The following is a 26637-nucleotide window of genomic DNA, read 5'->3' on the forward strand; positions in this document are numbered from 1 at the left end:
AAATAAAATATATAAAAACTAATTAATAAACAAAAATCAACATTTAAAATGCAAAGGAAAACTAAGTCCAACATTTAAAAATAAAGTTGATCTAGGTTTTTAATTTAAAAAAAAAGTAAACAGTCCAAATGAAATACACCATTCTTAAAAATAATTTACTAAATCTGCCACTGTGGGCTTGCTGTCTTGCTTCAATCCATTTCTCTAATATAAGTTGAAACTCAAATTGGACCTGTAGTAAGAAAATTTTGACATCATAGAGATATCTTTTATCTTTGATAAAATTTAGGAAAAATGGATGTTTAATTTTCGTATTCTAGGAATAATAATCAAAAACTTATTAAAAAAAATTTTTAAATATTAGGTAAGATTTACTTTTATTTGATGGCAAATATTCTGAATTATTGTTAATAAAGCAAATTTTCGAACTATCTGATTCTTGTTAATTGTGGAGTATTTTCAACTTTAATTTTAGAAGTCACTAGTGTCACATCAGGTTGCCTGCAACTATACAGTTGTTTAAAGCACTTAACATACAAAGACATGGAAGATAAAGCATTAGTTTTCATTGTTCATTCCTGAATATGATGGTTGATAATTTACTACTATATCTTTATAGTTTTATATTATTCACTAGTTAATAATATCCCATTTTTCAAAATTGTAGGCTTATTTTCAGAAAAATAATGTATAGTTATCTATGTTTAAATGTCTTAACCTTACAGTTGCAGGCAACTAGATACAGTTCACCAATCACTAAAAATGATATAGTTGCTTATTGTCAAAAACAAGTAATCTATGCCATGCTTACTACAAAAAGTGAGGAATGAAATGGTTTCCTGTTGTCTTTTTCACCTCAAGGACTAGTTATAGTACAGCGAAAATCATTTCTCTTGGCAAAAGCAACTCTAGCTAGGATCTTTTGTACTAGAGTAAATAGCATTATTCAAGGTTTCAAGGTCATAAGAAAAGTTGTAACAAGTATAGAAAGCAACAAATTTATCTTTTGTTAAGAAAGTAGATTCCTTTTGAAAGTAGGGATGTGCTTGCACAGGTAGGTGTATATGATGTAAATTGTATGATATATTTTACTCATAATTTAATAAGGAAGTCTAGGTTGATGAAATAATAAGTGAAAAAACTATCCCTGCTAAAAGTCAAATCTAAGACCAAATGATTTAGAAACCAGCTTGCTAACTCTTCTACTAGTCAGCATATGTGAAACCATGTGTGCTTTAAAAGTATCAATGTTTGGCTGGACTAGTAGATTGATTTCAGTTTAAAAGAGAGACAAAGAATGTTATACAGGAGTAAGAAAAACATTTTTGGAGGAGGTAAATGGTACAGATTAACTGTAAATTTAGAAGTGAAATAATATTAAAATGAGTTAAAGATGGGAAAAGTCGTTCTGGGCAACATACTTAAACAACACATCTTTTACAACCGTTCATATTTACAACATTTGGAATATTTAGTAGCATTCTGAAAGTTGAATTAATGATAAATGCTAATATCTGAAACCACATTTAACTGGTTTCCATATGTTACTGTAGTTAAACACCAGGTGCAGTTTCACTATATATTGTTTAGTGTTTATTAGTATCTAGCTGAAGCTGTAAATCCCATTCATTATTAGAAAAATAAGAAGGTTATTTCAAACAGTTCAAATTGGATAAGGAATACTCCTCAGAAGAGAAAATCTACTCCTAATATGATTTCAAGGGATTTTTGATGGTGTGAAGAAAAGAGGAAACCCAAAGGTTAAGGCTGATGGGTTATAGGGAAGGGATTTTAAGAACAGAAATTGGATTCTATCAAGAGATGAAAGGGATGCCAAGAAATAGAATACTTATGTCCAGTCCCTGTTACTCAGGATGTCATCAATCCTCCTAATAAAGTGACAAAATGCTGTCTTTCAAACATTTCCCTAACAAGTCAGCAAACTGTTTGTGATGTAAAGATAAAATGACAATATCTCCTACATTCCATGTAATATTCCATTTATGTCGTAAGCAATTTCAAAACAAGCAGTAAAAGAGTGATGGGTCTAAAGAGGTTAAGGGCAGAACAGTCAATTTAATCTTGATTAGGTAAAAATCAGGCACATGCACACACACACACACACACACACACACACACACACACACACACACACACACACACACACGCACACACACACACACACACACACACACACACACACACACACACACACACACACACACACATATATATATATATCTGTGTTAATGAGTATTGTCAACCTTCATGAATGCAGCCAATTCTAAAGTAAGTCCACAGTGTAGCAAACTTCTTCTGCAATAATACGAAAAATATTATGTACCTCCTGGAGATTTAAATGAATCAATTTCAATGGTTCCATTTCATTTAAATTTAGTCTGGTATTATTATTGTTTAGTAACAGACCATCTGAAATTCATCACCACCTATTTGTTGAAATCAACATGACCCATTACATCATTGTTAAATATGTAATTGAGGGAAATGAGTTCTCAGAAGGATCTCCAAATCCTATCCAGTTTTATAGATGCCATCTTCTCTCTAATAAAGGTACTAATATTTTCCAGACAGGGAAAAGATTGTGGATAAAGAGTTTCTGGAGCCACATTGCTACATATAAAAATCTTAACTCCCTGTAGAAGGACTTCAAGATCCTTTTTTTTTTACTGAGTATCTTTGTTATAATGTGAAAGAACCTGATTGTCTTCCCTTAATCATTACACAGTGTTTATTCTTTTAAATAGCCTTCTAACTCCTCTTCTGTTGTACTTGAGGTCCCTGCTCCAATATTTGTAGATGGCTTGGTATTTACAGAGGGAAAAAATTTACCCTCTGAAATGAAGTATTTATTTCAACAAGGTATTAAATCCCTTTATCCAAATACTCTAGCTTAAGTGGTAGTACCAATCTTATCTCGCCAGGATTCTGACAAAAAAATATTGTGCCTGATCCTTGATTTCAAGGTTTATGTACTACAACCAGTACATATGTTTTTGACTAAGCCAGCATTTTTTTTTGGCTTTTTATTCTATGTATCAGATTGAATGTTATTTCCATACCTGTAAAACACAATTAATTATTTTATGTCATTTTTAAATACTTCTCATCAGTAGTTCCTAGCTAGCTCAATTTCACCATTTGTGCCTCTTCTTTTCTTGAATTCATATTTATTCACTAATTAAAAATAATATCCAGCTGATCAAATATAACAATTATCTATTACAATTAATCCTTTTTATCTACCTTATAATTACCTAAAAAGGATTTACATTTTAAAAGCTACAACTTTTTACAAGCTACCTTTTTACCTTGTTTTATTTTCTAGCAAAGATTAATTGCCATTGAAAAAGGAAATTACAATTATTTTTAATATAATACTAAAAAACTGAATTTTAGTTCATACCCTTAACTATATTCATCTTAAAAAACAAAAGTTTATACTAAAGATTTTAAATTATTTAATTGCCTACCTCCACAAACCACTTTTTAATTTTGTGTACAGTGAAATCTATTTTTTAATGTCATAAGAAAACTAAAAAACACATACAAGAGTTAGAATGACCATGAGAACTTTTTTAAGCTTTAATCTACATCATGAAACTTATAAATATGTAAGTTTGAATGGAAATTTGAATTCCATAGTACTGTTAAGAACTTAAAATTAGTAGTTTGCACTTTGTGATAGATTTCACATCATACTAAAATCATAATAAAATACTGTAATTACATTTTAGTTACTAGTAACATTACTATTAATATATAGAATCTTATCCATTATATGTAATGATTGTTGCAAAGTAACATGTAGAATGAATAGGATTTCTTCGCTTTCTCACCTAACTATAATGACACAGATTTCATGTCGCCCTTATTTTACTGATTTACTGATCATATAATATATATCTCTTCCACCAAACGTTTTGTGTAATAGCAAGTTTATTCATGTATGAAATTTTTGTATATAGATTGGCCTAATATTATTATTGTTATTGAACTTTGTTTATGCATTCACCTTTAGTTGCTTCTTTGTCTTAATAATCTATTAATGGGTGATAGACGCCATTAAGATCAAATCAATTACAACAACCAGATAGCAGATCATATGACAAATTAAAGACAAAATATTCAGCAACTTAAAACAACATCTCAATGAAGAAGAAAAAACAGAATGACAAGATTAAGAAGATAGGCAATGACTTCAAAATATTTTAGACAAAATGATGAACCTGACAAAACTATGGGCATGGCCGAACCGAATGAGTGAAAAAGGACAATACCTAATAATAACGAACAAGAACAGAACATTGATCTACATTGCTTCAAGAAGATATGCGACTGCTGAAAGTGTAAAAGAAGAAACTGGCAATAATTCAACAACAACTAGATGACATCAAAGTAATAAATAATAGGGAAACTCACAGTCATCAATTTACTCTGGATTTGCTATGGGAACTCGATTCCTTTTTCAAACAATTGGAGGAACAGAGTGGGCAGGTTATCTACTTGCAGTTTTCAGATTATACAAGAGATGATATGGTCAAGCATATTGGAAGCCAATTACACAGTAAGGAGAATATGGATCCAGTTGGGACACAAATGAACAGAAATCCAATGCTACTGGATGACAACAAAACAGGAAGTGATAATTGCAATAATGAAATTATGAACAGAAGCAATGACAATATAACAAATAGACAATGCACTTCTGCCATGGAGGTTCATTTACAACACAATTACAGTATATCTCATGATAAACAATTACAGCCCATCACCAGTAGAGAACAACCTTGCTCCCCAAAAAGAACAAAAACTCAGAGAAAGAGAAAAGGTACTAATAGGGAAAAAACTAAAAATACATTACCAAGATAAGAGATACAGACATCATAGATGGAAACACAGACAAGACAGACCAGGAACTAACTAATAATGATGATGGAGGAGAAGGAGAAGAAATAGAACCAGATGATGAAAAATGGACTTATACTTTCATCATCCACCACAACCAAAATGACAACTGGTGAAACATCAGTAAAAAAAAATACAAAGAACACCAGTTTGCGGTATTTGACCATGGAGACCACAGCCATATCATCTACTTCAGCAACAGGAAATGAGATTATGGAATAAATTTTATATTGCATCTGCAATGATGCAGGAAATCTCCATGAGTTTGGAGCTAAAAGATCTACTTGATTAATGAGGCTCCAAAAATGTTTGGAGATACCTAAATGATATGGAGACTCAGAAATTGACAATTAGTAAATTAGTTAATAATATTAGCAATTATATAGTAAGTAATTGCTAAATACGTAATTACTTAGTTTTCGTTTGTATGTAATATGTCACTGTTGCGATAATTATTTTTTTTAGTAAAACTTATATCTATTTCTTGAGTGTATTTATTTATTGGGGCATATTGTTTTAGTTTGAATAACAATATTGTAATTACAAGTGCATACAAAATAATTGAAAGTACAAGTAGACTAAAGGGGAACATCATTTACAGTAAGAAGAAAGAAATAATTAAGTGTTGTTAATATATGTAGAGATAGAAGAGCTTTTGGTTTCATCTGAAAATCAGCAAAGAGAACTTACAAATGAATCAATGTTGGAAATTTATTGTTATTGAGAATATTACAAAATAGATTGAAAATTTCTGTAATTTATCTCAAAAAAAAAAACTCTTAAGAAAAAAGATTAAGGAAGCATTTACACCAGTTTAAGCTTTAAATGTTTAAAGCTGTTGCACAGCTCTTCACATCAACTTATAGTTGGACACATTTGCTCTGCGAATGGAGTTCTTTGAAGACATTTTCTTGGTCTTAAAGGTGGAACCAAAATATCATATTTTTACCAAAATATGTTAAAAATACATAATTTTTACCATAAATTACCCTGTTATCTGATGTAATCATAGAAAATGACCCATATCACACTATAAGCAAGTTGATAAACCACTAACAAAATACTGCACCAAAGAATGCATAGAACCATGGCTATTGAGGAAAGGAATATAAATAAAATGAGTATTTTTCACCTGTTGAGCAAAATAATTTAATCTTTAAACATTACAGGATTAATTCAGTATAGGATGCTGTAAGACTCTACTCATGTATGTGCCTTCAGTTTAAACTGATTGATTGGTAAGAATTCACAAAAATATTGAAAACAAAAAATGTTACTTGATAAAATTTTACTAAGCTATACATTTTACTAGATATATTGTTATATACATTGTCGCGTGTTCGGGGCTCGATCAGGATATTGAGAGATTGACAATTGAAAATGTTTATGTAATACAATTTATTGGTTTAATAACCAGTAAAATAAGACAAATCAATAATAATAATTATGACAATAACAATAATAATAATAATAAACGACAATAATAAATAAATAATAGTAGTAATCACAAGCACTACAATAATTACAGTAATAAATGTCAATAATAATAAACAATGATTATATAAAAACCAGAATTTAAAGTAAGGTCAGGATTCATTTACAGATAGTTAAGTATAAAAACCAAAATTCAGTCCCTTTGACAAAAGTCATTATCATGACCGCTGATATTTACACCTTTAACAAGTGGTATTTTATTTCTTAATTGGTATTTAATCTTAAGAAGAAATCTTTCTTCTAGGCCAAGGAAGTTTTGAAAAGTAACTTTAAAGGTTTTCAGTTGTCTTTGACCATCTTCTTAATTGGTGCTGCTGTTCTACATTATTCATTCATTTAGTACATTACTGTGTCTTTTTGTATTTTTATATGTTAAATAATGCCTAGTTGATTAGAAATATACAAAAAAAGAACATATCTTACAATGACATATTGCAAAATATATAAAAATACAAAAACACAAAAAATTATCCATAAAATGAATAAACAAATTCTATATGACCACATTAAAAATATATCTTTGGCTAATTAAAAGTATCACCAGTAATTCAGCTGATATACTAGTACCAGCCCACAGGTGATTGTAGCAAAAATTAATAAAAGTTTTGAAGTAAGTTTTTGAAAATGTTTTAAAATTTGGTATATAATTTGGTTTGTTATATCAACTTATATTTTTAAATGAAAGATTTTAATTTCCATTACATTTTTTGTTTAAAGTTTTCTGTTACACTGGTCTGTCACAACTGTCTTGAATTCTGACAATGGTGAATGGGAAAGCCAAGCTGTTCTACAAATCCCTTAGTGATCAGTAAGACAGTATTGACTTTCATTGAATATATTGGCTAGAACTGTGCAACATATATTCTCTATGATTTTTCTTTTATCTGTACAAGAAAATTCTGTCAAATGCTTTAACAAGTTGTCATGACAGTTGTAGAAAACTCATTTTTAGATTATATTAATATCTTAGAACATTGGTCCCTAAAGTGTGCACATCAATGCCCTGGGGAGCCGTGATTTCCTAACAGGGGTGCCACAAAATATTATACAATTTTCATAATTAAATTTCCACTTTCAATTCAATCACATGGGATACAATCTAATGAAGCTGTTAAACCACTTAGTGTTTGTGGAAACCTCTGTAAATGGTTACTAGATGAAACAACATTGGTCTCTCAGTTGCTTTAGTAGTTTTTTGAATTTTCTGTCACTTTGTATTACTATATAAATAAATGTCAATTTCACACAGTTTTGTATTGAATTATTTCTGGGAGATTGCATCAACTAAATATTGTTTTGATCAAGTCAAGTGAACTTTTTAAAGTATTTTTCCTCATATGTGTTTTTAAAATTGCACTGGCTTTTGCTAAACAGCATTAAGTGTTTTGAGAATGAAAATGAAGAGGTCGTATAATCAACCAATGGCAAGAGTATGAAGAACTGCAAAAATCGAAAAAACTTGTTTTGATTGGCGACAGAAGTCGATGGCAAAGAGAAGCCACAATTTGTTTGTCTGAAATTTTTGGTATCAGAGTGATGCCAAGTAAGTTGAAATGCTATTTAGAAACCACTCATCCCGGCATTGTTAGTAAATCTTGTGTCTACTTTAGCAGGAAGCTAAATCAACAAAAGGGTAGTTTTTATAAGCATCCCAACCCCGTAGGGAGAAAAACTGAGGTGCTTTACCGGAGGTCGTCTTTAGACCCTCGGGCGGGATGCTGCTGATGTAAATGCCCCGGCAGACATTTGCATCAATAAATACATATCAAATATTGCCTTCACGTAGGTCTCAAACGGACATCTTCACATCCAACCTAACATGATTTCCTCAGACTAACTAACCGAAACCGCGGAGGCACAGATCTCGCACTTAGTGTACAGATTTGACAACAATGTTCGTGACTGTGAATGCCTCAGAAAACGAACGAGTTTAAAGTTAAATTAGTGCTACCCTCATACCAATCAAAATTGTGTTTTACGCAACATAGAAATTCAGACCTACACCCAAATAAGTTGATGACCACTTTAGGTTACCAAACAAAGGGAACACAACCTCATTCCGGTCGGCGCAGGAGCCAGGGACAAACCCCACACCCCCACCCGGTCCCATCATGATGTCTTGCATGGCATTACCAAGTCACAATGAGGACCGCCACTGGCGGAGGGAAACCAAGTCCCCGGTCACTCGGGTTAACGTACCCCAGCGGCCACTTACACCAGCGGAAGTCCCAAAGCGAATCACAAACGATACCAACATAACCATGGCACGATCCCAATACGACTACCTCCAACCAATCCAATGCCTAAGCCGGAACCCTAGCCACCCGGGATCCTACCACGGTCGAGAATCTCTATTAAACTTCCTCTACAGACCTACACACCGCAAGGGCGCGAAGAAAACCAGCCACTATAGACCACTCCTCGCGGAGGTCCAGAAAGGGATGTATTCCCTCTAGTTTCCTAACAGCTCGTGAATGTTCGACCTCGTATTGGGGACAGACATAGAGGAAGTGGTCTACTGTATCATTAGTCTCACAATCCGGCCATTGACTCGAATCCACCAAACGAAACCTAGCCAAACTCGCCCGAAAGGCACCATTCCTGGAGAGAAACTACGTGATATACCGATTGGGAGAGACCCATCCAGTCGCACCTAAATCAGACACTATAGGAAATATACCATGCATGTAGTGACCTGACCTGTGGGGGATTTTCCCACCTGACCTACCAAGACGCAAGGTTCCGGTCTTCAATCTTCTGTTTTCGTTCTGACATCAGTAGGTTATTTACCTTGAAAATGTAGCATTCCTTACGCTTATTAGCCAAGATATCTATTGGTTTGACACCGGCTATAGACTGTTCTATAACCACCTATAACAGCCAGGAAGAGGAGTCCCCGCAGCAAAATGTCCTCGAAATACCTAAAAGCCATGCGGCTACTTTTGCTACAGCATATAGTAGCTTCGCTGACACCTTTGTAAAGGATACGCATGGTACGGTAATTCAACCCCTAATCGGGATGAATGACTCAGCAGATTCCATAAAAAGCATCAGTGGCCTTTTTTGCTACATACTGTAGATGTTCCTTGAACCAAAAATTCTCATCAAGGATAACACTCAAGTATTTTTTAGTCGTAATCTACTGAATGGGGAGACCAGCCATCTGGACCCGGATTCGTCGGGTAGTAGCCAATCGATCCTTAGGCAACATCATTTTCGTTTTTTCTGGGTTAAAGATCTCTTATGTTGGAGACTCCACAGTCGGAGTGTCTCACAAGCACGAGCAGCTCGGAACTCTACCTCGTTACACAAATCCCCTTCAATTTGTAACAGCACGTCATCAGCATAAGCGATAACACGACAACCAAATGGCAACCTTAAATGCAACTTCGAATCAAATTATATGATCCAAAGAAGGGGACTCAGAACACTGCCCTAAGGGCATCCTTTTTAGTAAATGCTTACGAACATCCGAGCCGTCGTCACGCAGGGAAACGGTCCGATGGCTGAAATAACTTGAGCACTTCTAGTTCATTTCGTTTACACTTCTGCATTTGAAACAGGGCAGAGGGCCACTATAAGTTGTTAAATGCCCTGGATATGTCCACAAAAATCCCTAATACATATTTACATGGACTGGAGGAAGCTATATCCATCACCTTTAGTATGGCATCCTCAGTGATCTTGCCCGGTCGGAAACCATACTGGTTATCCATTAGCAAGTGATCAGTGGCCAATCTAACATTAATACACAAATATAGGACCTTCTTAAAAACAAGTTTTTATAAGCAGGGATCAATATGCAATGCTTTGCTTCCAATTTACAAGTTAGCACATTGAATTGAAAAATACAACAGCAGAACTCATTCTAACAGCTGCTGTAGATATGGTGAGCATTGTGATCAGTAAATCTGCTGGGAATCTTTCAAAAGTGTCTTTGTCCAATAACATCATCAACAACAGCTATAACTCACAGCAGAGGACTCAATGTTCAATTAAAAGGAATGAATTTGGCCTGCAGCTGGATGAGGCCACAGATAATACAAGAGTTAGTCAAAAATTATCTACACTTTTGGTTCTACAATTTGTGTACACAAAGGTAGGCGTTCAACATTTTTCTATGTAGCCTCCTCCCTTTTCAATGCAAAGCTTGTGTATAACTTGGTTTTGGTTAGTTGCAAAGCCACTTTTGCATCATAAGTCTGTGGATGACCTCACAAAGCATCACTGAGCAGCCCAAACAGATGAAAGTCAGAGGAAGCAAAATCTGGGCTGTAGGGAGGGTGTTCCAGTACCTCAGAATTCAGATTGTTGATGACAGAACAATGTGGTGAGCTGGTGAGCAGACTGGTATTGTCATGCAACATTTTCCTGCTTCCTCTTTGTGTGCCACACTTGTCCAGCCACTTTTAAACTTCTCGATCCATGAAAATCAACTTTTACGTGATAAATCACAGTCCCCATATTGTGATAAAAGTCTACAATAAAGTTCAGCTCCTTTAACACCCTCTGACCAGAGAAACTGGATCACTGCTCATTGCTTCTTCTTGGTGAAAACTGCTAACAGAGCAGACAAGTTTACACTATAATAGTTGGAAGACAAGGGACTAATTGGGATAAAATTTTGCACACAGACTGCAGTCTTACAACTCTTAAGCACGTATGCACAGAAGGCAGTATGGCAACCTTGAAGGAAGATGTGTTGTAGTGAAAGTGTAGGTAATTTTTTACTCTACATTGTAGTAATGATGCTCACTTGATTTGCCATGTATAATCTATAGATGGCAATAGTATTCTAGAAGACCTTCTCTTCTGTAAAAATATCACCGAAAAAGGCTGAAAAATTGTTCAAGATCTTTCAAAAACAGTTTGGAATTTGCTAAGTGTGTTGGTGTCTGTACACCAATGTGCTTGTTCTATGTTCACTATGTTCAACAATCATGGATGATTGCAGGCTTTTATTCAGAGCAAAACCCTTGAATCAGCGTGGATTCATTGCATTAACCTTATGGAAACACTCGTATCAAAAAAGCTGAGTCCTAATATTGAACCAGATCTTAGAATATGTAGTGAATGTAGGTGACATTATAAAATTCTTGCCTCAGCTGTTGAAGGCAAGATTTTTCAAAGAATTATGTGAGGATATAGGATCCAGACAAATGTTCCTTGTACACAGCACCTCACAATGACAGAGGTGATGTATTGTCTTGTACATTTGAACTGCAACAAGGAAGTTATATTTTTCTTAAAGATGAGGAAAGAATACGTATGTTTTTGTGAATTCAGATTTTTTTTTATAAAACTAGCATATTTGTGATATTTTGAAAATATTATATATATATATATATATATATATATATATATAAATGAATGAAGACTAAGGCAAGAAATGTTTCCCCATGTTGAAACAATTTTTGAGCACCAACAGTGTTAATTTCTCTCAAGGTGTGAAATTAATTTTTTAAAAATGCTGAAGAACATCTGCTTTGAGAAATATTTTCAAAATTATTTCAATAAATTTGTATGGATTCAAGATCAGTTTAATGTCACTGCTTCATCTAAAAGAAGAGAATCTGATTGAGTTGTATTGTGACAATACATTGAAAACAAAATTTATCACCATGAAATTAATTGAATTTTGGATGTCAGTAAAAGATGAACAACCACTTTCAACTAGTAAATCTCAGAGTATTTTAATGTCATTTGCAACTTCTTATTCGTGCAAAGCTTGGTTTTCAGCTGTTGCTATAAAATGAAAGTATTGCACAAAAATCAATATGGAGAAGGAAATGAGAGTAGCTATATCCAGTTTAATTCAGTGACTTAGAAAATTTATGACAATCAACAGGTCATCCATCTCACCAATTTTTATAATTAGTGTTGTGATTAAAAATGTATTTTTAACCTTTGCAAAAAAAATGATTGGCTATTTCATAAAGTCTACTTGTTAGAATTTTGTGTAGGATGCCATAGAAGAATCTGAATTCAGTAAGGGTACTGAGAATCAAAAATGTTTGGGAACATGAGTTGTTCCCAAACAACTAGGGCAGAACATCTAGTTCTGTCTTAGAACATGAGTTAGAAATGTATTTGTAAGAATATATTAATACACAAAATGTAGATGCTAGTCTACTGAACTAATTTTTTATCTTCTGAATGAGCAGTTATAGATTGTAAAAATTTAATTGAAATTTTAATTTAGTTTGGAGTGGCAATGTTTAGTATGAAGATCCTTATTTTGTTGAAATGAACAGTGAAACAATTACAGCTCAGCAAGAATTTTTTACCATTCATATTTAAAGAAATATAATTATAACCATGGTTCCTGCAAGATGGTGCTAAATCATATGTTGTCAGAATATCTGTGGCTAATTTACAAAGAATATTTTTTAGTTGATTGATTTCTAGAATGTAAACTTAAATGACCAAAAAGATCCTCATATTTAAGTTTAAACGTTTTTGTAAGATTGCCTTGATCAAGATATCGACAATTACCACTTACTTTCTGGTACTACAGTCCAATGTGGAGCTTTGCCTCTTCAACAATTCACTTCCATTCCTCCCTTCTCTGAACCACCGCTCACCATTCCTTCACTCTCACTGACCTCAAGCCCTCCAGCATCTCATCCAACCAATGCTGTCTTGGTCTTCCCCTTCTTGTGTTGTACAATATACCATGCAATATCTGTCTACATTATATGCATATTTTTTGTTGTCACATTTATAATATTTCTGTCTCCAAAAACCTTTTTCCATGTCAATTTTGTTTACCATAAAAACCAATCCAGATCTGAGGCTCCTTGTTTATTTGCTGAGCTGCAGAGTGTGAGCTTAGAGTGTAGAATCACAAACACCATACCTAATCCCCAGACTGGAGGATTAGGATTTTCCTTCCTGTAACCAATAAAACCAGTTTTTTTAGGCACTGGTTACTCACCCTCACCTCTACCTATAAAGGACAGAATTTGCTGTTTTTGACTTCATGTGCTTTTCTTGATATCTAATGTCAGTATCTTATTGGCATCAACGCGACTTCAAGACAATTGTTTACCTGTTTCATGCCCCAATATTCTCAGGCTGATAATGCCCCCGAGATGCTTCAGACATTATGAAATCAGGTTACAGGAGGTCACAGTTTAACCATCTTGACCCGGAATGAGTTATTGACTATTACTATTTTAAAAAAAAAATGTGGTAATTACTAATTCAATACCTTGATGTAATTTTTCTGTTATTAGAAATCTGAAATTGTTTTCTTCTAATACTTGCATTTTTTCCAGATAATCATGAAGTTATTAACGCAGACATTGATGAAATAAAAGGAAAGGTAAGATTTTTAAATATTAAAAATAATTTGATTGTGTGCATGCGTGTAGAAATAAAATAATTTTTTCAATCTGTTAAATGTTATGAGATTTCTAACAATCAAATCGAAATTATCCTAACTTTAAAATGAAATTATAAATAAACTTCAAAATGCAACTTACAGCCTTAGTTGCAATAATATCAAGACAATGACAACTATCTGGTTGATGTGTTTTTCAGACTTCAGAAAAAAAAGAAATAAGTTACAAATAGATAAATATGAATATAAGTACTTAAACAGATTACTGTCAAAATTTATTTCATTCCTAAAATATTATGGTGATATTTATTTATGTTAGGTAGCTTTCACATTTTTCAATTATTAATCTTTTTTAATGATATGATATTTTACATGCTGGGAGTGTATATAATATCATCGATCGGATCCTTGTTGATTTTTACTTTGTCATTTCATCACATATTGACCAGAATCTATTGTGTTTAAACGGATTACTGAATGGCAATCCGTTCAATGTTATACTTCTAAGGAAGTATAAACATTCCTTAGAAATAATGGATGAGTCAACATGTAAAACTGTTGCCAGTAAAAATATTGAGCAATGATATCAGGAAATAATGTCAACAATATATATAATTTTTAATTACACGCTTAAAACAATCTTAAAGATAGAATACATAAAACAGGTAACTGAGGATATAGGATCTATATTGGTTTAAAAGTTTAGCACTGAATAGAAAGGAGGAAGAGAAATGCATCCAAACATCTAAATAACCTAGAAACAATAGTATAATTCACTCTCTTGATAAAATGTTATTAAAATTGGGGAAGTTAATGTAAAAGAAGCATATGGAATATTGTATGCTTTACTTGCACACAATATGCATTATTATAGCAAACTTTCTCTCTTTTACTCTTTGTTGAAATCCAACAGAGTTATCTTTCTGGGTTTAAAATGATGTATCTGTATGTTCTAATGCTCCCTCTATGAATCATGTGACCTTGCTGATTGTGAGTGGGCTTGATTGCTCAGTGATTCAGAGTAGCTAGACCGAAGGTGCAACCATATCGGAGTGGTATCTGTTGAGAGCCAAGCTAAGATATGATTCCTGAAAGAGGACAGCAGCTCTTTCAGTAGTTGTTAAGGGCATAGGTCAGGAAGACTTAAATGGCCATATCATCATCACTCAATCTTCTGAGTACTGTGCAGCTGAAAGCATTGGAAAACTGCAGCTGTTTTCTTTTTTTCCAAGAAAATGTAACTCTCTGCATTTTCATGTAAGAAAGATGGAAGCGCTTTCCTTGGTAAAATATTCTGGAGGTAAACTAGTCCCCTGCTCAGATCTCTGGGTGGGGAAGGGGTCGATGAGTTTCAACTCATAGGAACATTCTATGAGTTGGAATGTGGAATGTTAGTCTAAAAGAGATTGGTAGGTTAGAAAATTTAAACAGGGGAATGGGTAGGTTAAAGGTAATGTAGAAAAAATTAGCAAGCTTCAGAGGGAAGAGAAAACGACTTTTGGTCAGGTGATTTTAAAATAATTAACTCAGCATCAAATAAAGGGCAGGCAGGAGTACGTTTCGAGTAGTTTTCAAGCTACAGGTAGATTTAAAGTCCCACACTGCTGTTCATATTAAAACAGCAGTTTTAATATGAAACTGTTCATATTAAAGATGTGGACATCAACACGACTGATCAGGACATTAAGGAAGCTTTGGACCAGAGGCTTAGTGATCCGAAGAGAACAAAGGTTCATCCATTAGACCTGCTTTTGGGGAAACCAAGAAAATTACTGTAATCACCACTTTCCAAGCTGCCCGGAAACTAGTAGAGTCTAGGATTCGGATCTGTTGGGTCCAATGCAGAGCATATATATGCAAGGATTATGAGTACTGTTTTAGATGATGGGGCTCCAGTCACAGCCAGCGCAGTGTTAATTGGAGTATTAGCCCCAACATAGACCTACAACAGTATGACGATTATTTTGTCAGATTTCAGGATGTCATATATGAAGTCGTTAAGCATGTGATAATCATACAAAATTTTAACTGTAAACTGTAAACTGTAAAGCAGTTTCTGCAGGCAGTTTATACACAAATAGGCGGGGAGAGATAGTGGCAGAGTTTATGCAATCCACGGGCATTTATTGTATAAATGATGGCACCCCAACTTTTGTGGCGAGAGGACATACATCAATCCTCGACCTAACTCTACTGGATGGCGGTTGGGAACATTCTCAGTGCCGCTGGTGTGTGCTAGACAAAGAAACGGCTAGCGACCACTTTGCTACTTCCCTGGAGATTCTGGACCCTATGTTTAAGGACATCGATCAGCCAAAGCCTTGTAGACTGACTTAGAGACAGGAAGCTATAGTGATTGATTGGCTGGCAACGAAGATTCGGGACTGAAGACGACTAACGCCGGATATCCTTCAGGATTTAGTGAGGCAGGAGATCGATCAGATTCCCAATAAAGACCGGAGGTACAGATTGGCATACTGGTGGTCACCTAAGATCGCTCAAATAAGACGAGACCTACAGCGCCGTATGCAGAGACTGAGAAGAGCTGGTGGTGCTATTATATATCAATAGCAGACGGGCCTTTATTTATGAGGTCAAAAGATCAAAGATTAAAAGGCGCAAGCTCTGTGAAGAGCTGGATGTGAACGGGCATACTGAATTGCGATGAAGCGGTTCCGCCAACAGTTGCCTATTCTCACAGAAGAACAAACGCGTAGAGAAGTTGCCAGGCTTTTTCCTTGAGGACAGTGAAGAAGGTGAAGCCATAGATTGTGAGCAAAAGCATTTCTCAATAGAAGAGGTCTCTGCGGCGATACTCAGATTAGGTGATAGGAAGAGCCCTGGCCCAGATGGTATCCTGGCTGCCATATTAAAGGGACTGGCCAGGGGTGCACCTTGGGAGATGACAGCAGCAGCTAATTATGGCATAGTGAATAAAACATTTCCAAGGTGCTGGAAAGATTCACATCTCGCCTTCCTCCCTAAGTAGAGTAGGGATGAGAAGATCCTGAAGTATAGACCAATACGCCTGATCAATTGTATGGGCAAAGCGTCGAGATGATGCTGGCTTTGCGTGTGATAGAAGAGTTGAATGCGGGGGCTGGTATCCACACCAACTAGTTTGGTTTTTGGCGCTCCAAGGTCATAGAGTGGGTGGCTGGGGTACATGAAGGACCTGGGACATAACGTTACTCATTGCTGTCAACGTTCGAAACGCTTTCGATTCTTTGACGTAGCAAGTGATTATGGAGGCTTTGAGACGGTAAGGTATAAGCGATTATCTTCGCCGACAGATCACAGAGTACCTTAAGGACCGATGGTAAGTAGCTGATACGTGGAGCAGCCCTGTCAGAATTCAGATATTTGGAGGAGTGCCACAGGGATCCGTATTGGGCCCCCTGTTACGGCTAATAGTTTATGATAGTGTCCTTGCTTTGAATCTTCCTGCAGGCTCGGAAACGATTGCATATGCTGACGATCTTGCTGTTCTGGTAGGGCAGGACTGAGGCTGACTTAGAGAAGCGTGGAAATATGACATGTGCTATTATCATCAACTGGGTGAAGATGATAATTGGCAGAATTAACTTGAGGGTGGGTGATCATCCCCTTCAGGTCAGGTCTTCTATCAAGTAGCTAGAGGTCACAATTGATAAAGGGTGCAGGTTTAGCATGCATGTGGCAGATAGAACCGTTCAGTCACTGATATACTGATGTCATCTCATGCTGCTCTTCGAGCATCTAAGAGGAGGCTGATTTCATCTGTGGTTGTCTCAGCTTTGTTGTATGCCATGCCGGTCTGGGGTAAGGCGGCACGTGTTAAATGAGATTTGAGCAATTTACAGAAAATGCATAGAATGACGTTGTTGGGAATATTTTCCAGGTACAGGATGGTTGCGTACTAGGTTGCTTGCATGCTGGCAGATGTACCCCGTATTGATCTTCTAATTGGAGAGCGCCCCCTGGTTTATGAAGGCATGGACAGAAAGGACACTAGAGTGAAAATCTTATTTGATTGAAACAAAAAATGGAGATCGGGCACGAAGTCTGTCTGGACATAAAGGTTATTGCCGGACCTTATTCTGTGGATTAACAGAACCCACGGCGAAGTGAATTACCAGCTTGCGCAGTTCTTCTTAGGGCACAGCGCATTTGATTATTACCTTTATAGGTTTGGTAGATGCAGCTCTCCTTGCTGTATGTACTGTTGGGGTGAGGATTCTGCTGATCATACACTATTTCACTGTGAGGAGTGGAACAATCTCCGGAACCAGGCGGATTTAACTGGTTTAAGTCCAGAAGACCTTGTCAAATATATGCTAGAGATAGTTCAGAATTGGCGGACGATTCACAAATACGTGACTGAAGTTTTAAGAAAGGATGAGAGGCTTGAAGACATGGGTTTTAAGACCAGTAGGGATGGACAGCCCCAGTTGCGAGGTCCAGTATACCAAGATGTGCTGTTACCAAAGAATGGCTGGGGACTCCATGGAGTGAAAGAACAAAAACATAAAAGACCCAAATTGGTGGGGACACCTTTGGGTGTGCCTCATTAGAGTGGGCACAAACAAAAAAAGAAAAGAGCCAAACGGTGAGCCGACCTGCCATGTCGGATTTACAGCTGGTAGGCGGCAAGGCTCATTAGAGTAAATGTACTTGTATGTCCAGCCCAGGGAGTAGGGATAAGGTAAAAAAAAAAGGAGTAGGTTTCGTAATGAACAAGAAGATAGGGAAGAGAACAGAATAATTTAGTGACCAATTAGTAATTTAGCAGAGAACAAAGTGACCATAATTTAGTTATAATGAAATGTAGATTGGGGTTTAAAGACCTAAACAAAAGGTTTCAAATAAATCGATGGAGTTTAGAGAAGCTTCAGAAAGAGGAGGTAAAGAAGATTTTTGTGGAGGACATCACAAAAGGTCTGAGTAAAAAATAAGGTAGAAAATATAGAACAAGAATGGGAGAATATTAAAAAGGAAATTCTTAAATTAGCAGATTTGAACTTAAGTGGAACAAAGAGAACTGATAGAAAATTTCAGATATCAGAGGATATATTGCAGTTGATGGATGACCATAGAAAGTATAAGAATGCTAGTGATGAAGAAGGTAATAGGAAATATTGACAATTAAGAAATACTATAAACAGGAAGTGCAAATTAGCGAAAGAAAAGTGTTCAGAAGTGGAAAGAGAAATGATCATTGGTAAAATAGACGAAGCATACAGGAAAGTTAAGGAGAATTTTGTGCTACATAAGTTAAAATCTAATAATGTGTTAAATAAAAGTGATACACCGATTTGTAATACAAAAGAAAAGGTTGATAGGCGGATGAAATATATTGAGTTATATGGAGGAAATGAGTTAGAAACTGGTGGTATAGAGGAAGAAGAGGAATCGATGAAAAGGGAGATTCATTACTGAAATCTGAATTTAATAGAGCATTAAAGGATTTGAATGGCAGAAAGGCCCTGGGATAGACAGGTATAAGCTTATTATGGAAATGAAACTTGGATAATCAGAGTATCTGAGAAGAAAAGATTAGAAGCTTTTGAAATGTGGGGCTGTAGCAGAATGTTAAAAATCAGATGGCTAGATAAAGTAAGTAATAAATGAAGAGGTGTTGCAGCAAATTGATGAAGAAAGAAGCATTTGGAAAAATATAGCTATAACAAGAGACAGACTTTATAGGCCACATCTTAAGGCATCCTGGAATGGTCACTTTGATATTGGGAGGGACAGGTAGATGGGAAAAATTGTGCAAGCATGCACTGTTTGAAATATTTTAAAAGAAATTGTTAGAGATGTAGTATGTAGGGGTATACTGAACGAAACAACTGGCACTAGATAGGGAATCTTGGAGAGCTGCATCAAACCAATCAAATGAAAAGACAAAAATGACTGAAGATTGAAGACAAAAAAAAATGTTCTAATATGTATGTTATAAATATATGTTTTAAAACTAGAAAGAAGTTAAAAAAAAATTAAATTCTATGCTTTATCTTTTTTACAGATTTCAAAATTGGAAATTGCTACATATCGAGCTTCTTCATCACATTCTGGTACGATTGTCCCTTCACGTTCTGGACTTATGAGTCCACATTCTGGTATTTGCAGTTCTGCAAATTCTACTCATTCTGAAATGAATTCTGTGGACAGATTGCTTGAGAATGATTTTGTTGGAGTCAGAGCATGGCGAAATAGTAAATAAATATGTATATATATTTTTTAAAAATACTTTAGTTTTTACAGTAATAGTTCTTCTTACTTCTTAGTTTTTTACTTTACTTTTGTTTGAACAAAATTTAGATTTTATTATACTATTCAGACCATATTCTTTTTGTGAATTTTTATGCATCAACCTTTTTTTCTTTTTAATTGTGACATCTCACTAATAATTTATTATAGTTTAAAAATAATGCTACTTAAATGAGTATTGGCCTAACATTAGTATCAAAAATATCTGAAAATTGATTTGTTGGTGTCTTTTAAAACTTTTGAAAAATGTGAAATTTGTCTATTCTGTATTTCTAACACATCAGCAAAAAGTTAAAATTATGTATTTTATTTGTTCATATTTTTGTAGCAGTTACAGTTAACTTATAAACTAGGTAAAAAATATGTAATAGTTAATATCTCTTAATGCAAAAACACCTGATAGTATTCAAAATATTCCATATAGATGTTAAAAACAATTAAAATCTTTCAGTTTTCTTGTACAGTTTCAAATTGGTTGTAGAACCTGGAATAATTTTAAAGCTTTCACAAATGTCAAGTTCTCCCAATAAATCTTTCAAGATATTCTCTGTGATTTAAAACTTTTTTTTTTGTTAAATCTTCATTTGTAGGATCAAAGAAATTTTATGGAAGCAAATCCTATGAGAAAGTAGACTGGAGAATTATAGCAAATGTTTTGGGCTAAAGTTATTTATTGCACTGTGACTTGATCTATTGTATTACAAGTGATTGTTGTATTACCAAAAGCCAGAGGTGACAATTCTCATGTCATCATGCTTTTAACATTAAACATAGCAGAAACTAGAAATGACAGTATGGTCAACTGAGATACATTACAATTGTACACCTGTTTGTTTAAAGAAAATTATCTATACGGTCTTGAAATTTCATTACTGTGAAGTCATTTTGATTCTGGGTGACGACAAATTTCTCAGCTTGAATGATTGTCCCATTATAATCATAGACCCAGATCATATAAGGTATGATCTGGTATAAGAAATGTCATCTTTGTAATTTAAGTTGATAAAATTTAATGCAGAAATATATTCAAAAACATTGGATTCATATTTCTCTTATGATATGATACACCCCTTACTAGTGACATGTCTCTTATCAACTCTATTTCGTTACAAAGATTTTGACATCTTCATGAATAGAATATAGGATTTTTTGAAATTCTGAGAATTTATAAGGTCTAGATTTACTACTCCCTGTGGTCTTCATCAACCAGTCTTTGACCAGCCTTGAATTACAACTGTATATTACACCAGAAAACACTTATGACTGCCAAAGATACAGTTCACATTTTAATGTTTAACAGTCTTATACTTTCTTAGAATTAGCAAAAAAATATTATTTAACTCTTGTTCCTTTTTCATACCTCTTCTATGCCAGCACATTGATTGATTCATAGCACTTCCTGGCTCTACCTCTAGCAGTGAATCTTATCACCATGGTAGCTTGGCTCTCATGACTCCAGTTTGAAATACAGATACAAAAAAATGGGAACTTTTGAAAAATGTAACAAAAAAAATTGACAAAACCTAACCATTACAATTAAAAAATATAATATGTATAAAAATATAAAATTATCAAAATACCTAATTAATATCAGTTTCTGAAAATTACATCATGTACATGGCAGCTCCTCTAGGTATGCTCTCTGCCAATTTGCCATTGAAGTTGCCATTGCTCGCTGCAACTTCTCAAGTGGGATGCTATGAATTTTATCTGGAATTACTGGTTTCAATTCACCCAAACTCTTGGCTGATTCTTATAGACCACACTCTTAAGGTATTCCAAGAAGAAAAAAATCACGAACTGACAAATCCAGTGATCTTGGGGAGCCAGGGAATGTCACAGAATTTTGACATTTACCAAATAATTCTTGCACAGCTGCCATTGATTGCCTCGCAGTGTGCAAGGCAATCATTCTGTAGAAACCAGGTTGGTGTGGGAAATTGTTCAATGCAGTTGTAACAAAAGATTTTAGCATGTAAACATACAGATACAAAGAGTCAGTGGTCATGACTGACCTCATGTGACAAAACTGCCCATCATACCATTACCTAGCTGCTGTGTAAAAGGTGTTCATGAACTTCATTGGGGTTGCTGTCTGCCTAGTAATGACAGTTCTGCTTGTTCATGTAATCTGTGAGATGGAAATGTGCCTAATCTGAAACCATAAATTCATTGCCCTCCTTAATGTTTGTCATAATTTTCTCCTTCAGTTCTTGCAAAATCTGTAACTTGTATGGTTGAAATGTTAAATCAGAATGAAAAATTCGGTGAACACTCTCTGGGGACAACCCGACCACAGTTGCATTTTTACAAATAGAATACTGTGGGGCTCAATATTGTGTGGCGTTTGAACATTTCTTGGTCATCCTGTCAGTTTATTTTCAGAGCCAATCCAGTTCTTCAAAGGTTTTAATCCACCTTTTCATTGCGCGAGTTTTGATGGAACATGCCCTAAATTGTAATACCATCAGAACTTTGTGCACCTTCCAAACTTATCATTGGTTTTATAAACAGTTTTATGGCAAAAGCACTCTGTTGATCATTCCACTGCTCCGTTATGACTGAGTGGCAAGGTTACCTCTGCGTAAAGCAGTGCTGCCAACTGTACATGGTTGTGATTATGCATTTCAGAAGCTCCCATTTTTTTCATCTTTTCATATATATATATATAGTGTTTTTCTTTCTTTTTTTTTAGTATGTTAAGGTAGAAACTAATATTAAATAGATGTCAGTAAAATAACATTTCTCAAGTTGAAGCTGTAATATTTAACAAACATTTGAAAATCTTTCAGAGGAGTGGAAGAAAGCACATATGTTTTCATATGAACAGTTACAAGAATCTGAAAAAAGAAAATACCGTGAAAAATTAGTTTCCCTCTCGAAAATATTTACTATATTGGATCCTTCTATGGGTTTATCATGGTTTGCTGCTTTGGAGAATGAATTTTCTAAACTTTATTTTAAAAAGGTAAGTAAATGTTTTGTTAAAAATTATTATATAATTACTTTTATCTACTAAAGATAAAAGATAAGTTCTACTAAAGATAAGTTGTATCTTATAAAAGATAAAGTAAGTATCTACTAAAGATAAGTTCATACAAGATATAAATTAGTCTTAAGTTTCCTGGGTGTTAAATGTGCTTATATACAATAAGGTTTAGGTGATAAATTTTGCACACTAGCATGCTACATGGAGACAAAAGGTACTATCGAGTTGGGTGTGGCAGCACATATAGCTAAAATCGTCCTCTACAAACCTGCAATAATGCACTAAAAAATTTTACTGTTTGTTTTCAGTAGCAGTTAAAATGGAGTCAATTACTATCAATACGTCAACACGGTTAAAACAGTGTGCAGTGATCGAACAGCAGAAAATGTGAATCCTATGAATATTTTTCATCACTTAAAAGCAGTTTACAATAGTGAAACTGTTGATAGTACTGTGAATAGGTGGGCGTTGAAATTTCACGAATGTGAAGCTGGTAAAGCAACATTTGAGGACGCACCTTGCAGTGGACAACCAGTTTCTGTGACTGACAAGAAAGATCAAAAGGAGGTGGTAGATTTGCTTCAAAGTGATCAGCGAATCACTCAGTAACACATCGCTATTCAGTTAGGCATATCTAAAGAACGATAGGCCATATTATTGAGCAATTGGGTTACTGTAAAATCTCTGCACGATGGGTACTGCGCAAACTGACAGACGAACACAAACAGCATCATGTCGAATGTTGCGAGGAACTTTTTCAGTGCTATCGTGCTGAAGGAAACTACTTCCTTTTCAATATTGTGACTGGGAATGAGAGTTGGGTAAATCATTACGACTCAGAAGAAAAAAGGCAAAGCATGTATCACTAAAACCCAAATAATTCAAAACTCAAGTCTCGGCAAAGAAACTCTTTTTGATTGTGTTTTGGGATGCCAAACATGTTTATATGACTATCTGGAACATGGGACTAACTTCGAATAGTACATTGAGGCATTAAGACACCTCAGACGATGAGTATGTTGCATTCAAAAGACCACCATGCTCATAATCTTGCGACATGAGAATGTGCAGCCTCACACATCACACACCACTACAGATGCTCTCTGCAAGCTGAAGTTTGAGCCTATTCCGCATCTGCCATATTTGCCGGAGTTGGCTCAATGCGACTTCCACTTCTTCCCTCATCTCAAGAGGGATCTCAAAGAAAGATGAAGAAAGCTGTGGCCACTTGGATCCAATAAAGAATGCCAGAAACTTTCAGTGACAGGTCACATGTTGGGAAGTGTTATCAGTGTAAACGGGGATTATATTGAAAAATGAATACTGCATTTTGTAACTAAGCTCTTTTTATTCCCATGCTATGCATATATGTGCAAAATTTATCAGCCGAGCCTCGTAATATTAAAATATAAATTGGGAAACAGAATTTTATTAAAAAACCATTTACAAAGATTTTTTTACTTAAAATTAAATCTTAAAAAACCTACTAATTATTAATATTAATTAATATTTTTTGAGTAAAAATTTGGTTTATCAAACACTGTAACTTCGCTCTTTGTATTTAGCATTAACATATACTAAACAGAAATATATATTTTCTGAAAACTGCAGTCAAGATTAATACTCATCCTTAAAAACATGTCAGTATCCTTAAAAAATGAGATCAGTATAAATTAAATGATTTGTACCTTATGATTATAAAGAAAATAATTTACTTGCAAAATATGCCAAAACATATGTGTAAGAACAGTTTTGATTTTTTGGGGGTATATGTCCCAGAGAGGCCTATTTTTTGCTTGTGTAACTCCCCCCAAAAAAAAACATAAGAGATCAAAGAAAATATTAGCCTTTGATCATGTGAAATATAGTGATAAACAGAAATTTTCTAGAATGAGGGTTTAAATTCAAGGGATGTTATCACCAAGTAAATGAACTGACTACAACAATAAACATAAATGGATGTTTTGATGTTGCTTTCTTGTATGATATGAGGTGTTGCCTATGAACTGCTGGGAAGCCTTCAAAAGTAGATATTTTATTATATTGAAAAATGAATACTGCATTTTGTAACTAAGGTCTTTTTATTCCCATGCTATGCATATATGTACAAAATTTATCAATAAATTTTAATACAGCAAAATTTAATGGATAAAGAGCATTTTATGATGATCACATCATGAAGGTGTTATAAGCAAAGATAAAGATTAAGAGCAGATAGCATTTACAAAAGGAAAACAACTGAAACTGCCACCTTTGTAATGTAGGTGGAGAAGATAAATGAATTCCCTTGGATCACTGTAAAAGAAATCTATATAGAGGGAAGGCAGGGACCAGGATGCAGAAAATAGTACTGATTGAAGAACTGAGGATGTGGTTCAAAATAGAGCACGATTCACTAGGATTTTAGTTAATTTTCAGTAATAGAGAAGCTATTCTAAATAGAAGTGATTCATTCATATGTTACCTTACGTTCAATAGTGTCACCTAGGCTAATTTTACTTGTTTGAGGCTTTTTAACAAAGGTTCTGGTGATTGATAATAATGTAAGCAAGATCAAAAATAAATAAGCACAAATAAGGTTACTTTTTTTCAACACAGTTGGTGCATACAACTGTACGACGATAATCATCTGTAAGTAATAAATGTGAATTCATGCCCTTATTAAAAAAAATCATACCCCTATGTATGTTATTAATTTATTATAATTAATAGGGGGCAGCTTACTCCTCTACATACTCTACAATTAACCTTTTCACATTTTAAAATGATGAAAAAAATTAAATGTGAGAAATATTTCATGTCTACACTATTAACTTCTTTCTCTTAATTTCATTCATTTTCCGAGGGTAAGTCAATTATTATCCACAATGTAGTTATAAATTTTATTGCAATACAAATAGGAAACTTACATGTACATTATTTTTCAACATAGTCCCCTTGCATTTAAATGCACTTGGTCCATCGTTGCACAAACTTCTTGATGTCCTCATAAAAGAAGATTTTCAGATGAGCTGTGAGCTAGGAATGCACTGCTTCTTTCACTGTTTCGTCTGAGGTAAATCGACAGTCCCTTAATGGCTCTTTGAGCAGACCAAACAAGTGGTAGTCAGAAGGGGCAAGATCAGGACTATACGGAGGATGAGCCAGTACTTCAAAGTTGAGTTTCTGGAGCATTTCAGCAGTGTGGGCAGCAGTATGTGGACGGGCATTGTCATGCAACAACACAACAACTTTCGACAGCAGTCCTCGGAATTTGCTTCGAATTTCAGGCTTCAGCTTGTCAGTAAGCATCTCAATGTAACACGCACTGTTTATTGTCGTCCCCCTTTCCTCATAATGTTCCAGTACTGGGCCTTGTGAGTCCCAAAAAACCGTAAGCATCAGTTTTCCTGCGGATAATTGGGTTTTGAACTGTTTTTGCAGGGCGAATTTGGATATTTCCATTCCATACTCTGCCGTTTACTCTCCAGCTACAATGATGGATCCATGTTTCATCACCAGTGATGATTCTGTCTAAGAAGATGTCCCGTTCGTTACCATAGCGATCCAAATGTTTTTGACAGATGTCCAAGCATGTTTGTTTGTGCAACTGTGTGAGTTGTTTTGGGACCAATCTTTCACAGACCTTCTG

General features: G+C 34.7%; 1 protein-coding gene across 1 annotated transcript in view; it reads left to right on the forward strand.

Moving 5' to 3' along the window:
* Nucleotides 1-26637, forward strand: part of LOC142318221 (uncharacterized) — a 98707-nt gene that overhangs the window by 50209 nt on the left and 21861 nt on the right. The window contains exons 9-11 of the mRNA XM_075354785.1: nt 13701-13747; nt 19773-19962; nt 22810-22985. Coding sequence (XP_075210900.1) covers nt 13701-13747; nt 19773-19962; nt 22810-22985 — 413 coding nt within the window. The remainder of the gene's footprint in view (nt 1-13700; nt 13748-19772; nt 19963-22809; nt 22986-26637) is intronic.

This window comes from Lycorma delicatula, chromosome 1 (genome assembly GCF_047948215.1).
Source record: "Lycorma delicatula isolate Av1 chromosome 1, ASM4794821v1, whole genome shotgun sequence".
NCBI lineage: Eukaryota > Metazoa > Arthropoda > Insecta > Hemiptera > Fulgoridae > Lycorma > Lycorma delicatula.